This window comes from Macrobrachium nipponense, chromosome 1 (genome assembly GCF_015104395.2).
Source record: "Macrobrachium nipponense isolate FS-2020 chromosome 1, ASM1510439v2, whole genome shotgun sequence".
NCBI lineage: Eukaryota > Metazoa > Arthropoda > Malacostraca > Decapoda > Palaemonidae > Macrobrachium > Macrobrachium nipponense.
Genome location: NC_087200.1, coordinates 105,597,360 through 105,613,643, shown reverse-complemented (window position 1 = coordinate 105,613,643; position 16,284 = coordinate 105,597,360). Strand labels below are relative to the sequence as shown.

At 36.6% G+C, this 16,284-nt stretch overlaps 1 protein-coding gene across 1 annotated transcript in view; it reads left to right on the top strand.

The window, feature by feature from the left end:
* The window catches only part of LOC135219519 (uncharacterized), a 189,724-nt gene that overhangs the window by 100,643 nt on the left and 72,797 nt on the right, over nt 1-16,284 (top strand). The window contains exons 16-20 of the mRNA XM_064256349.1: nt 390-619; nt 4,071-4,260; nt 4,450-4,677; nt 15,297-15,463; nt 15,635-15,762. Coding sequence (XP_064112419.1) covers nt 390-619; nt 4,071-4,260; nt 4,450-4,677; nt 15,297-15,463; nt 15,635-15,762 — 943 coding nt within the window. The remainder of the gene's footprint in view (nt 1-389; nt 620-4,070; nt 4,261-4,449; nt 4,678-15,296; nt 15,464-15,634; nt 15,763-16,284) is intronic.

Here is a 16,284-nt window from a genome sequence, read left to right as displayed (position 1 = left end):
TGTTTCTGGCATGGGAGTTTTGGTAAAAGAACTGCTCCACATTTTTAGGTATGGGGAACTCGCAGACTCCTGAAACACTATTTCTGTACTTGTGATGAAGTAACAACGATAACTGGTTCTTGCATAGTTTGCTTTTTTGAGTTTCAAAGTCATAGTTTGCATGGTGGACATGGTAAATTCTTGATACTAAGGATTTTAAGTTGTGTATGCTGCTTACCTGATCTGTAAATGGTGAATTTGGTCAAAAGTAACAAAGTGAATTTTGTTCTGAAAGTGACTGTTGGAGAGATTGTATCATTAGATTTAACTCAGTTTGCAAATTACTTAGTAGATTACTGTAAGGAAATAACTAAGGAAACAAGAAAATTATCATAAGTTTAATATTTCAGAACTTATGCGACGAAGTTTCCCAAACCAAGTTGTTACTGGAAATCATTCGTACAACACAGTTGTTGTTGGCGAGATCTGTAATAATCTTTGCAATGGATTCTCTGTGGACATAAATGGCATAGACACTTCAACCATTGTTACCCAGGGATCTGATGTCACTTTCGTTGACAAGAAAATTTTCACAAACCTTAAAGTAACTGGTGAACTGTCTGCTGATCTCATCAATGGGGTAAGCATTCAAATTTAACCTTAGTTTATTAGAAAATGCAAGCCTTGAAAGCTGAGTGTATTGAGGAGGTAGAGTAATAGGTAATCTTTAAGTTGCCACTAGCTTTTAAAAAAATTTAATTGTTCTGGAACTTAGGCCTAATGTTCGGTACACATAATGTAAATTCTTTATTAATAAGAAAAAGAGAAGCCTTTCACACATACATAATCTTTGAACCTTGGATAGGAGACACAAATATCCACCAAAAATGTCTTAATCTTCCTTTTAAAAGTGACAAGATATGGGGACTGCTGTAACACTTGCACACATGAGTTGTCATTATTCCAGCTGAGAAGCCAGATTAGCATGCTTTTGAATCTACTGGTAGCTGACCAGTTGCTCTTCATAAATTTTAGAAAGCTAATTGAGAAGGTTCTGACTAGTCCTGAGCAAGTAGTCTTGACCAGTGCAATCTTAGAACTTCTGCCAATAAAATTAGTGTTGATAAAGTGGAGGAACTTGGTATGCTAAGTAGGACTACTACTGGCACGTAACCCTCTGCTGCAACACGAACCTGTAGTCTTCAATGTCCCGATCCACACAAAATATGATTTAAAACATTACCACATTCCCAGAAATTTTGTATAGTTTGAAGCAAAATATTCTCGCTAAAAAAGAATCTAAACATGCACTTAACATGTGTTGAGAAAAACAAAAATATAAAGCGAGAAAATAACTACAGAGAAGTGAACTAAGTGGCATGAGTTAGTAGATATATAGAAGAAATAAAGCATATTGAAATGCCTCTACTTGCACAAATTTTTCAATATACTACCCAAAATATTTCAAAATATACATGCTTGCTAGCAATGGAACAAGATGGTGCTGCCCCTCTCTCCTAGTCATTTACATACATAAAATAGTGATGATGCAGTAGTAGGACTGGAAGTACATCTACCGCAAGTTGGATCTGTCCTAGATGAAGTCTAGAAGTTTGAGCACGGGAACCCTGGAAAGCCAGGACTTGTACGTTGAGTCCTGGATCGTCTTAGGCTGGATAGAGGAATCCATGATGCAGCAGAGAAAGAAATGACAGGCTTGAGGAAAAACCAGCTTGGGAGGAGGAGAGCGAAATGGTTGTCTGATCTTCAAGGCAGTTGAAGATGGATTCACAGGTTAAAGCATGGTCTCGCTCTTCCACCTTGGCTCTGTGTCTGATGCCAGACGTCGGATTCATTACATTCATAATTTTTTATTGCTTCAAGGGGGCTGGCCTGTACCCCCATTTATGGTCGTGTAGGGCAAAAAACTCATAAAATTCATGGAGCCTCATATGGCAATGCAAAATGCGTGTACGAAATCTCTCTCTCAAAAAAAAAAAAAAAATTCCTCTGTCAAAGAGGGTAATTAGTAAAAGTAACGGAGCCAAAAACATTGATCTGTTGAAGAAAATGCAGAATTTCTTATTGTAAGTGTTCATAATTATCAAATAAATTGTGAGCAATGGCATTTGTAGATTCAATGAGTCGCAAGACGGGAAGTTAATGATTACACTGCCTTCAGTGCAAGCAGAAACTTGAGTAAATGTCAAGAGTTTCACCTCTTGACATGAGACTGTGCCCCAAGCTACTATCTTTCAGCAAAGGGATCTTCATTTATGATTTAATTGTGATAAATACTCAAAAATACTCAAAAAGGAATATGAAATTCACATAATCATGATCTATTATTATCTTTGTAAAACTACAAAGAAACAAAGAAAAACTTTGACTGCCTGTATCTCAAAACTTAAACGATACTTGTTGACCTTCAAAGTCTATCTTCTTAGTTTTAAAATTTTAGCATTGAAATTTGGTTTATATAACTTTGAAAGACATCGAACTGTAAAATGATGCAATATCAAAAAATTCATATTAAGCAAAATTTCTTTTAGAATCTAAACTCATTTGATTTGAGTCTACATCAGGTTTATTTATGGTGGCAATCCCAGGTCTTAATATAAGTATCAAGGGAGGAGATAGAATTTGAAAAATGGTTATTTTTGGAATAAATCCCACTGGTCACAAAACAGTCAGAGGCAAAAATCATAAGCGGTTTGGAGATGTCTCAAGCCACCTTGTTAAGTGGTATGAATGTCAGTCCTGTCCTTAAAAAATGGTATTAGCTGGCCGCCACCCTTTACCAGTTTTCAGCTGGCACCAGAAGATTCATCTTAATGTTAAGACCTCTGGGTTTAGCTTTAAAAAATAAATAGAAAATTTTATTTTGTAAACTGTTTGTCACATGAGTGGTTGTATTTCTGGGGCAGGGAGGTTGGTGGCCAGGGAAAGCAGTTTTTGAGGTGGGAGAGCCGAGTGGTCCTTAATCTTGGACTGCTTAATGTCATTTTTTCACTTCACTGGTATGTAAACTTCAGAAAAGTTGTGTCCCTGTGCACATGTCTTAAATACAACAATTCTGTTTATAATGTATGAATTATAAAGAGGTTACCTCTTTATAATTACACTTACACTGTAATGGTATGGCATTAAAAAATTAAAAATCCTTACTTCTCTTAAATGCATCATAAATTGGCTTAGGCAATCTTACATTAGTTAAAATGGCCTGAGCACTTGAGTTTCCATGTTGATTTTAGTGTTTTAGATTTATGCCAATAGAACTACCTGCTGGGAGGTAGTGTGTTATGTAGACTTTATACCAGATATGTATTTGGAAATGGAAAAATAATTAAGAATGGATACCTTGTTGGGTTCAGATAAAATGGTTTTGTGAATATGAAGGTACAGCAAAAGGGCCATGACTGTAAGGTATCAGCTGATTTTGCATGTCCAGTCTATGGGACATGAGATTGATTTTTGAGGCTTGAGGTCGGGACGGCAGGTATATCCTCTTGAAAGTTTTTGGAAAAGCTTTGTTCAACCTTCCTTGGAGTTGGTTAAGTTTTTTCTTTAAGCTGACAATCTTAACCAAGTTTGGATATTAAGTAGTAATAATTTTTTTAATTTCTCTAAACTGATAATCTTTACCAAGTCTTGATATTTAGTAATTTTCAACATTTTTCTTTCGCTTTTTGTTGCATAAACTGAGCCTCTGCATTGAGTACAGTGGACCCCCTGTATGCACACTGAGATTCCTGGATTCATTTTTGCATATTTCTATATTAACCATATCTACCCATTATTCATGTGAAATTTGCAGTATTTCTCTAAAAAATATCCACAAATTACTGTATTTTTGTATGAATTTTTGTAATAAATTTTAGTGGGTTTTAAGTTTGAACTAACAAAATGGGCAGTTCTCAGCATTGTTATAAGGGTTTTAAGTATTTGGGAGGACGTCTGGAATGTATTCCCCTCAAATATGGCAGGTCCACAGTACATATATTTTACCATTTATTTGCTGCTCATTGTGGTAACAGATGGTCACTCATGTGACTTCAATTTGATGTTTAAATGAAAAATTTCCCCAATAGGTTAACATCAGGGAGTTGGCTTCCAAAGTAATTTTCAAGAATAACCCTGGTCTTCAAACCCTTGATGGGCAGTACACTTTTGACAGAGTTGAAGTTCGAGGTAATGTAGATGCAGCAACAATAAATGGAGTGGATTTCAGGCGGCTTGATGACAGTGCTGTGAAGACAACAGGCGACTATACTATCGCTGGTTTGTCTTTTGAGCAGTTTTTTTGAGATACATTAAAATGAATTTGTCTTGTAAAGATACGTACTGAAATTTATTTAGTACTAAGGAAGAAATGTAAAAGGTAAAACTAGATAAAAATACTGTCATTATTACAAAGTATGAATTGTTTATTAGGGGTTTAATTCTGTAAGAATGTGTTTTTTTTTCCAGGTGATTTGATCTATAACTCTGATTTAACTATCAGTGGTTCATTGATTTCTGATACAATCAATGGAATTCTGTGGTCAGATGTGGTGGATTTGAACTCTCCAACTCCAATCACTGGAATGTATTTCTTTAAAGATGCCACCATCCTTGGTTCACTGATATCTAATGATATAAATGGGTTGGATTTCAGCCAGGATGTAGCATTGCTCGACAAGGAGCAGACTATTAACGGTAAGGAGATGAGAGTATTGACAGATTGTACAAAAGTCATTGGTTAATATGAATTTGTATTTCAATGTATGATTATTGTGGCTTGTTTCAGAGTTCTATTTGTACTACTGGAAGCTGCTAATGTTTAAGAAAAGGTGTCATGCTTTAACTAAAAGCATTTAAAAATATTTGATGGTACTGCCTACCTTCAACATGGTTTGATCAGCTGCAAAGAATTTAGTGGGTGGAAAGATACAAAGGCTGGCTTAAATAACATTTAAACAAAAAGGGATAATAGTTAACTGTCCAGTGGTCAACTATGTGTAAGTTAATCTTTGAAAAAAAGTGCCTTTGGTAGCTTGAATGCTCTTTGGTATGAAGATATTTTTTATCAAACATATGGGCTGGTTTCACAAATGCTGATGCCCTACCATTTGAAGGCCTTTTTGCATAGAAAATTATCCTGCTACAGGCTAATGAATGTGCTTTCCCAAAATTCATTAGTATTATGCTATATATTTTGAATTTTGCAGACAACCCAAGTTGTTGCTCATTTAATGATCCAGGTTCAAGCCAGTGTTAGTCCAGCAAAAAATCTTGGATCTGAATTGTAACTTAAACTTAATGCCACATAAATTTATGAACACGCTTGACAGATGCAGGGTGCAGATCTTCTAAAGGTGCCAGGAAGGTTAGTTGAATAGTGATGCAAAATTGGCATTTGTTAAATTGTGGGCAACCATTCAGTGGAAGAAGCTAGTTCAAAACTGGGTCATCTCAATCACAGATAAGCTGCAATTAGAAGTGTTTGAGCCCTCATTAGATAAATAATTGGATACCTACCTTGGCAACCAGGATTTCACTTCATGGAATTTTAACTACCACTTGATTTGTTAAACAGTTATCTTTGAATAACCAGGAAATTGTTGCAAACTGTTGCCTGTCCACCTAAAGGCTACTGCTGTGGGATGAAACCACAAATGAAGACAACTCGCCAGATTGGTAGTTTATGTAAAGATGCATACTTAATACTTTGGCATCCTTATTCTGTTTGATTACCATTTTCATATTCCTCATTGTTAGCATAATTCTGTCCAGCATCTTTTAAGCCTCCCCTTCTCCCCATAGGGGGACAGTGCTATCAGTGCACCTCTTTCTATGCACTGTATGCATTACTTAGTGTTCTTTGCAATGTCACTTTGGCCCCAAGCTGCAACTCCTTTCTTTTTACTGTACTTACATTGAAATTCTTTGATCTTGCCATCCACTATCTCCTAACAGTTGTTTGAGAGTGCAACTGCTAGGTTTTCATAATGTTAGGCCTTTCAAACCTTTGCGCACTAAATTTTTATTCAGGTGTTGAATGACTTAAAAGGTTTCAGTGCTTGGTCTTTTGTCTAAATTCTATAGGTATTCTAATTTAAGCCTTCTTCTATATCAAATCTTTCACTGTTATTTTCACTACTGCAAACATATCCTATCAGGCCTTTAGTAAAGTGCCAAGTAGTGAGGAATTTATTAGTGATGCTGGGCTGGGGTGACCCAGGATAAACAGCAGTGCTTTTATCACATAATCTTGGTCTGAAGAGTTTCCTGATTAATGTTTAAGGCTAATTCATGCTGTTTTGCTGATTTTCATTAAAATTTAAATGCCTTGGTGCAAAGTGAAAGATGGTATGCAGGCCCCTTGATTACGTTACTGCATCTCCGAGGCTTGCCACTCACAAATATAAACTGTATAATTAAGGTTATTTTAAGCCTCTAAAGCATACGTAACCCCCTTCAGAAGGTTGGTTAATCAGAATGTCATTCATATATGACTATGTATATAAATGTATCACATCTGAAACACACCCTTTAAGGGGGTAGTGCTGTTAGTGCACCTCATGCACTGTAGGCATTGCTTAAGGTTCTTTGCATCCCTTTGGCCCTTATCTGCATCAGCTTCCATTTCTTGACTGTACCACCTCCATTAAAGTTCTCCATCTTATTTCCACTATCTCCCACTATCTCCCACAAATTGATGCACAGTGAAATTGTAAAATTTTACCAGTTACACCTTTCAAACCTTTTATTTTAATTTTAATTTAACCCTTAAACGCCGACTGGACGTATTTTAAGTCTACATTTTTTGTCTCTGGTGCCGACTGGACGTATTTTACGTCGACATACAAGTTTTTTTAAAAATTCGCAGAAAAATACTTTTAGGCCTACCAGCCGAAAACTCTTGAATCACGCGCCTTGGGGGATGCTGGGAGTTCACGGATAAAGGTGTTGTTTTGTTTACAATCTTTACGCAGGCGCGCAAGCGCGAATTTCTTTCTTGCCGCACTAAAAAGTATCTGACACATCTCGGAAATTATTTTGTCAGTTTGACATAATTTTTTTACCATTTTAAATTAGCCGTTACATGTAGTATTAGTATTATATATGAATATGTGCGCATTTTTATGTAGAATACAGCAAAAAAATACTCATGATTGTAGCTTTTATCAATTTTGAAATATTTTCATAAATACAATAATTGCCAAAATTTCAACCTTCGGTAAACTTTGACTCTACCGAAATGGTTGAAAAATGCAATTGTAAGCTAAAACGCTTATATTCTAGTAATATTCAAGCATTTACCTTCATTTTGCAACAAATTGGAAGTCTCTAGCACAATATTTCGATTTAGGGTGAATTTATGAAACTCTTCCGAAAAAATCATACGTGGGATTGTGGTAATGTTTGCACCATTTTAAATTAGCCATTACATAAAGTTTTATATATGAAAATTTGCGCAATTTCATGTAGAATACAACTAAAAATAGTTGAAGGTTGTAGCTTTTCTCATTTTCGAAATATTTGCATATAAATCACGATAAATAGAAATAAAACCACGTTCGGTCAAATTTGACTACCGAAATGGTCGAAAAACGCAATTGTAAGATAAAACTCTTAGTCTAGTAATATTCAGTCATTTATCTTCATTGTGAAACAAATTCGAAGTCTCTAGCGCCATATTTAAATTTATGGTGAATTTAAAAAAAAAAAAAAAAACTTTCCTTCCCTCCGCGCGCGGATTCTCCGCCACAAATCTCCGAAATGCGTAAGTCCCATTCTCGGAATATTTGCTCAGTTTCTTATTAGGCATTTCATAGTTTTATATATGAAAATGTGCGCAATGTCATGTAGAATAAAACTAAAAATATTTTAAAGTTGTAGCTTTTCTTATATCAGAAATAATTGCATATAAAAAATATATAAAAAAAATTAGACATTCGGTCAAATTTAACTCTTCAGATATGGTCGAAAACTGCATTTTTAAGCTAATATTCTTACAGTATAGTAATATTCAATCTTTTGTCTTCATTTTGAAAGAAATTGAAAGTCTCTAGGACAATATTTAGATTTATGGTGAATTTTTGAAAAAATTATTTGTTTACGTCCGCGCGTTACGAATTCATGCATTATTTTGTGATAATATTTTCTGTGTTGCTTTTATCGTTTTACAATGTTATATACCAAAATGATCGCAATTTAGTGTACATTACAACGGAACAAAAAGTAACTTGTTACCTTTATTAGTTTGGCGCACAGCGCGATTTAAATACAATTATATATGAAATTTCGTTTGTGCGCTATCATATATGGCATCATTTATATATGATGATATTTTTAATTTCTGATGATTGCATACCAAACTTCAGGCAATGACAAAAAAAGGAGCCAAAAATGAACTCTTAATCTTGAAAACTAAGCGCGCTGTGATTTTTTGAAAATATTTTTTCCGCTTCCGCGCTCACTCTGAAACGTCTCCGGCACACGGGAGACATTTTTTTTTTTACCGCTTCGGCGTTTAAGGGTTAAGTGAAGAATGTCAAGTCCCAGTGTTTGGCCTGTTGCTTAAATTTGGTAGTATTTGGATTCTATTCTGACAACTGGTGCCATTACATGCCTTAGGAACTGGGGAGGAACCCAATCTGTTGCTCCCTTCTGTCAGTCTTGCAAGTGAAGAAGCTTAATTTGACTTTGGTTTCCAGAAAATTTCATTGGCTAAGAATTTGTTCACCAAACCTCCTGGCAGGAACTTCCAGATCTTTCCCTGGAATTTCCAGTGTTATGGCAAATATAGGTACTTGTGATTCATCTACTTACAACTGATTGAAATGCCAGTCTGCTACTGGTATCTAATCAGTTGATGCATTGCTGGAGGGTATAGCACAGCCTGTGCTCCATTGAGTTTCCTTAGGCAGGACCTGGTTAACAGGTAACAAAAAATGCTTGAATGCCTATTCCAGCTTAAGTTTACCCTACTTGACTGGTTCAAACCATTGTATCTGGTAACAGTAGTCTCCATCCTTTAGGAGGAATAGTCAAAAGCAACCCCATTTCACATTTACTTGATTCCCTGTAGGTGGTGGGATAGTACTTGGTGCACCTCATAGGGTGTACTGTAGGCTTAATAAAGGTTCTTGATAGCTTCCTTTCGGTCCCTTGCTGTAACCCCATTCATTCCTTTTACTGCACATTTAATCTTAACTTCCATCTTAAAATCCACTCATAACTGAGTTCATAGTGCAACTATGAGGACTTTCTTCTGTTATACTTTTCAAACCTACCTACCTCTATTTCCTTCTTACCACTGAATGACCTCATAGGTCCCTGTCTTGGAATGTGGCCAAATTTCTATATTCCCCTACATATTTCTTTTGTGCTAGGTTATCTAGTAGGTGATGTTTTCAGAGTAAATATTTTTAAAGGGGTAAAATTTATTACCCCTATTAGTGTTCCTAAATGTTATGATTCCACAGGATTAACTTACAAGACCATTACTACAGAGTAGCTGTTCTCAGATTCACTCAACATAAATTTTAAGTTTATTAAAGGCAAAAATTTCATGCTAGATTTAGGATTAATTACTAGGATAATTTATCTGTAGATCCGCTGGAACTTCTAGTAGTGGTTGGGGTTGGTTTTTGGGTAGCCTGACTGAACCACAGTGTGCTCTAGGATATGCTAGTTTCTTTAGCCTTTATTAGAGTTTATCTGAAAGTTGTGGCATTTCTGAAGTTTTACTAGACTTAATTTTTCTTTAAATTCTGTGGCAAAGGCTTTGCCATATGTTGCCCTAGAATGGATTAAAGTTTCCTTAATATTATCTGCTTTTGCTACCTTTTCTCTGGGGAATTTGGATATTGACTAATCCATACGGGTGATTGGGAGTAGTGGATGTCAGGTTATCAAGAGGACCTATTGTAATGTGTATAGATTTCTCAAAAATGAAGCGCAAGAGTTTTCCTTTTTGGCATTTTGGTTGCATGTAGGAGCATACTCAGTCTTACTTTAGCAAAATGTTGGTACTGGTTTTAAGTTCCAAGTTTAGTGTTTGCCACCAGTAACTGGACTGTGCTTGCTTGTTCATTGGCAAGCTACTTGCCCCACACTGTACAGCCTTACAGGCAGCCCCTAGTTAATAAATGGTTCCATTCCTGAGGCCTGATGGTAACTGAAAATAGTTGCTAACCAAAATTTGAAAGTCTACAGGCACCACAATCCTCATGGTGCCCTAGCCTTGTTACCGATGCCTTGTGGCATCACAGCCAGATGTTCTTCCCTAATATGTAATGATTTTTAATGAAAATGTGGAATGTAATTTGCCTAATCATTTACTATGGTCTGCACTGTAGTTCTAAAAATTTTTAATGTCTGAATCGTTTAACTTTGACTGCTAACATTTCCTCCATCTCTTATCTCCTTGAGCTAAATAGGTTGAAAAAGCAATAATGATAAAAGTACTGTTAGTAACGTTATAATCTTTGCTTATATGCTACAGCCACAAACAACTGAATGTAAAGTTTTGCTACAGCCATCAACCGAATCTGATTATGTTTTGCTTGCATTTCAGCCTTGTATGGTAGTAAAAAATACTTTGTTACAAATTTTAAGTAGAACAGGACTTTAATATTTTTTCATTAAACCTTTATTCGCTATGGAGAAAATATCGGCAAGTAAATATAGTACAGTAGTACCTAGAGATATGAAATTAATCCGTTCAGAGGTGCCCTTCGTATCATGAGTTTTTAGTTTCTTGGACCACATTTTACATGTAAAATGGCTAATCCGTTCCAAGCCCTCTGAAAACACCCTAGTAGATTTCATAATAAAGGTAAATTGACCTATAAACAATGAAATACTACAACAATTTAACCATTCAATACGTAACTTAATAATAATAAATGCAAAACCTGTAAATAAATTGTATATTAGTGTACAAGAAATATTATTACTCAACGTAAAATGTGGAAGCTTACCTTTCGATTGAGGCTATCTCCGAAAGTGGCGGCAGAGGAGGAGGACGACGACGACAAACGGCAGATACATACTTAACTTTACGAAACACAAAAAAGTCAGAAAAACAAACTAAACTTTACAAAACACATTAACAAAACTGTAACACTTAACTTTACCAAAAACTTGAAAAAATTTTATTTCCTTTTTTTTTTAATTTATTTTTACTTTTTTATACATTACGTAATTTCAATTTCTTCGCCAACAAATGGATGCCAGTCAGTTTAATGAATTTTTCAAACCACACATGAGAAACCTTGAACTCTGGGGTTGCCGTTGATGTCCCCTCTCCGCCGTCATCTTCGGCTTGGGCAATCAAATCTCCGAAAATAGCGCTGGCCTTCTGGCAGATTGCCGTCTTATCATATCGCTGTCTATTTCTTTGTCCTTGATCCATACAAGCAGCAGCCTTTCCATTTCATTATGCACATGGCTCCTCTTGTTGGACAAAATAGTCACGCCCTTGGAAGGTGTAGCTGCTTTGATGGCTTCCTTCTGCTTAAGGGTGCCTATCGTCGACGGATTTCGGCCGTATTCCTTAGCGATCACACTCTACCGCAAGCCAGCTTCATACTTTTTTATTATCTCCATTTTTGTCGCCATAGAAAGCATTCTCTTTCTGTGAACTTCGGCAACATTCTTGGGACCCATGACTAATATGTACTGTACGTAATTAAGTTACGTATGTAGTACGTATACTAATTAGGTTCTCACAACACGATAAAGTAGCACATTGAAATCGCTAACGAATTTGACACTAAACGAAATTGTTTGACCGAACGAATACCGCATGCGTACGATAAAGCTTCGGGTGCGAAGGGGCCGAGTGAAGCCACGCCACCACGTAAGATGCATGATGGGAGGAATGCTGTCCAATAGGAGAGGATCTCATAGCTTGGCTAGCATCAGGAACCAATGGGAGAGCAGTAGGATGGTGGCGAGTCTACTAGAACTAAGATGGCGGCGCGTGGCGTGAGTTTCAAAATTATTGGGCGAATCTCGGACTTTCAGAAACCTTCGGAAACCTTTCTTATCTTTAAAACTTTTCGTATGTAGAGCAGTAAAATTTTTTATGTCGGCTTTCGTATCTCGAGTTTTTCGTAAGTTGAGCCTTTCGTATCTTGAGGTACCACTGTACTGCTAAAGTTAAGTTGTAGTTGTAGCTGAACCAGAGAGAAGAAGAAAAATAAAAAACTTAACACTGCCGTTGACACTAAATTATCGTGCATCAACAACATGGATGAAATTCGACCCTACTGATACTGTAGTGGAGAAAAAGTATATATAAAAGACTGGACATGTTAAGATGCTGTACTGTTTTTAAGCCGATAAAAGGTAAATCCCTAAATCTCGTAAATGTATTTCTTATGAAATAGATTGAAAATAGCGAATGGAATAAATTTCTTAAACTTGCTCCCTATGCCATTTATCTGAAAAAATAACTAAATGTACTTCACAACCATGCCAATTCTTATATATGAGTTGTCCGGAGGTAAAGGGGTGACATCGCCAAAACTGATTTTGAGTAAAATGCTTTAAAAGTTTTAATTATCAATACCGGACATTTCTCTAGACTTACTAAATCCATGTTTAATTTTACTAGTCTTGCCTAGCCATTTATGAAAAAACTAAAAAGCAGTTAGAAAAAAAATCATAACACATAACACATCAAATTTTGCATACCTGGTATGCAAAGCTTATGAAATTAGAAAAACCCAAATTATTTTTAAATTTTAAACTTTTGTTCCATAAATACACAGCCATTTCATTGTAAACCTAACAACAAATTGTATGAGTTTTTATAGATAAGCAACTTTAACATACCATGCATTTACAGTATTTTCCAGTTATCAGTGTAAATGGTTTGTAGATTATGGTCAAATAATTACTACAAACACTTAATCCTTGTAATCTTAGGGCTTTTGTCCTCCACTTCATTATCAGTAGATGATATTTTTACAATGGAAAAATACTAAAATAATGGTAAAAATAGAAAAGAATTTACTGTTCCTCCACGTGGGTGTTGGTCATTTAATGCTACCATGCTGTTGCGCTACGTGGGATGTGGTTGGTTGAGCGCAAAACTATAAGACATGGCTGGATGAAAGGGAGGTGCTCATTGGCTCTTGCACCATGGCCATGTTCGCCTTTTACTTCTCAGAGGCAGAACATGAAACCAAGAAATATGTGGACGTGGACTACCACCCCTGTCCAATGGTTTTAAGGGTTGATATTGCTTGCCCAGTATGTGGAAATCATAGAAAATGGATTTCTCTAATTTTCTAGGGTTAACTCAAAATAATAGTTGATTTGGCGATGTCGCCCCTTTACTTCTGGATGCCTCGTATTTAAACTTAAACTTCATTTAATGAAAAACATATAATGAAAAACATATAATGAAAAACTTATATTGAAAATTTAACATACTAATGAAGATTTAACAAACTTTCATTATACAGTTACCTCGAGATACGAAAGGCTCAACTTACGAAAAACTAGCGATACAAAAGCAGACACTAAAAATTTTACTGCTCTACATATGAAAAGTTTTCAAGATACGAAAGGTTTCTGAAAGTCAGAGATTCGCCCGATTACAATTTTGAAACTCGCGCCGCCATCTTAGTTCTAGTACTCTCTCCACCATCCTCCTGCTCTCCCATTGGTTCCTGATGCTAGCCAAGCCATGAGATCCTTCTCTCCTATTGGACAGCATCCCTCCCATCATGCATCTTACGCAATTCCTCTTTCAGCCTCTCCACCTCACTCAATCATTCCATCCCAATTTTCTCACCACTCACACACACTAGCCTAGGCCAATTGTCGTGCAGCTGGCACACTAGCAGTCCCTGTTCGGGCGCCAAGAAATAACGTGGCGGGATCACAAGCTTAAGAGCAAGCAGCAAATCTCCCCCACATAAACTTATTCTGTCTGGCTACCAAACCCACCCTCAATCACACTTTCCTCTTTACACTACAAAATACAGCTGGACAATTGACCCATACCTACATACAGAACAAAAAAAACACACAGGTACTCACCTCTGGCTTCTGATACTCAGGGCTGTGCTGTCTGCTGGATATAGTCTAGGCTAGCCGACACACAACCACCTCTGACAACCAAACACAAACTACCTACCTGAGACCCACAACCCCACAACTCAACAACCCTACAAATCACTGCAGACTAACACCAACAGCCTGAAAGAACCCGACAACCACAGGACTTCCCCCAGCACAACAACCCGCCAAGACCAACAATGCCCCAACCACCACTCAGACACCGAAAATGCACCACCAACCACTTCAACCTCACCACAACCAGACACGCACAACAACTTCACAACCCCAAAATCTATTAAAAAAACACCAAAACAACTAACCACCAAAGGATAACTGCTACCAAAAACACTTGCCTTCACCAGATGCCTCCTGCTTAAGACTCTTGTAACAGACTTCTACAGAGCGCCACAACAGACATGCTTCTGACCGCCATTTAACCACTCCCTCTCCCTCTCCCTCCCTCTCCTCCCTCTCTCTCGCTCTCGCCTCCCTCTCAACTTTTGGAGACATTGTCAAATATAAACTACTATCGTTACTCCTCCATAACCGTATTAGTTTTGGATACAGCGAAGTAAAGGATAACTTTTTAAGAGAAAAGGAAAAGATTCATGTTTGTATTTTGAGTCTTGGCACTTGGCCAGACAACGGTTCTATAAACCCTATGGAGGGTAAAACACAGGTAAAACAGAAATGCCTGTAACTTATAAACGCCTATAGTATTTTTAACATTGCTATAGCCTCTCTGTTGCTTTAGTGTTAAATTCCTTGCCTGGCCTTTGCCTCATATTTAGGTGTAGTATTAGGGTTTTGTAACTTGTGTACAAAGTAACCATGGGTTTTCTTTCCATGCACTTGGGCATTTGATATCTTGCCACTAAAAGCAAAGTTGGAGTTGCAAGTAAATCTGAACATGCTAGAATATTTTCATGGCCAGTGATATAATGCTTATCAGCCTGCAGAAGATAATTGGCTTTGTATTGAAAACTATTTTTCTCAGATAAGAATGAAGTGATTCCTGAAGGAGATGGTGCTAGACTGTTCATCCTTAACACATCTTGTGAGGGGTAATGCCGTTTAGTGCATTAAACATGTTGTACTTAAGCCACTACTTCAGGAGGTAGATTTCAGGATCCCTTTTGGCCCCAGCAGTAACAACTTTTTATTTCAAGTAAATTGCTTTCGCTTTAAGTGGTAAATTTGTGATGTACCTATAGCAGTTTAAATGGATTTGTATTTTATTAAAACAGGACGAATTACATTTACCCAGTCTGTTGAGGTGACTGGCCCGAATGGAGTTCTTATGGAAAATGGAGGGACTGTGAATGGAATAGACCCCTCAGCACTGGGTCTGGGGCAAACTAACCTGAAAAAAATTGTTATACCTGGAAGTGTTTCTTTTACACGACCGCTAAATGTAAGTAGATTTAAGGGATACAGTATTTTGTATAGTGTGAAACAAATGTACGTATATGGTTGGTTTTTGCAAATGTATATGGTTAGTTTATTTGCATATGGTTAGTTTATTTGCATGTGTGTATAGTTAGTTTATTTGTATATGAAGATAGTTTAATACAGTTTTAAACAGATTACAGGTGACATAAATGTCAAGAGTATCAATGGCTTAATATTGGATGGTATTGAGAATAGATACTGGAGCAAGTCTAAAGATCAAGTTATATCAAATCCAGTACATATCAGTAATGCAATATTCAAGTAAGTATTGTGGACATTATTTTGCAGTTTTTCTTGGATTCCTAAGGTGCTACACAGTACAATTTAGTTCTGAATTTTGTATAAACCTATTTATATTTCTTTTGGTAGAAATTAATCTAGTACAGTGATTCTCAACCTAGAGGGTGTTTTTCCCTAGGGGAGCGTCTGCAATTTCCAGGGCGGGTGTGAGCTCTAGAGAAAATTTAAAATTCTCTAAATCTCTTATTCGGATTAAAGGTATGTTTGGACTTGTGTAGTATCTTTGTGAAGATGCATTTTCCATGCTCGTTGCTCTAAAGACAAAATAGAGAAATGGGCTGAATGTTAGTAGACGTATGCTTTACACACACTGGCACTCAACCATGCATTTAAGATCTAGTAGCTAAGAAGCGATAGTATCTAATTCACTCCCAAAAGGATAAAAGTACTCCGGCTTTATATATAAATCAATCCTGGGAGGAAAAATCTTGGGAGGAAATTTTATTGGTAGATGCAAGAGAGCAGTGGAGGAAAGGAATAATC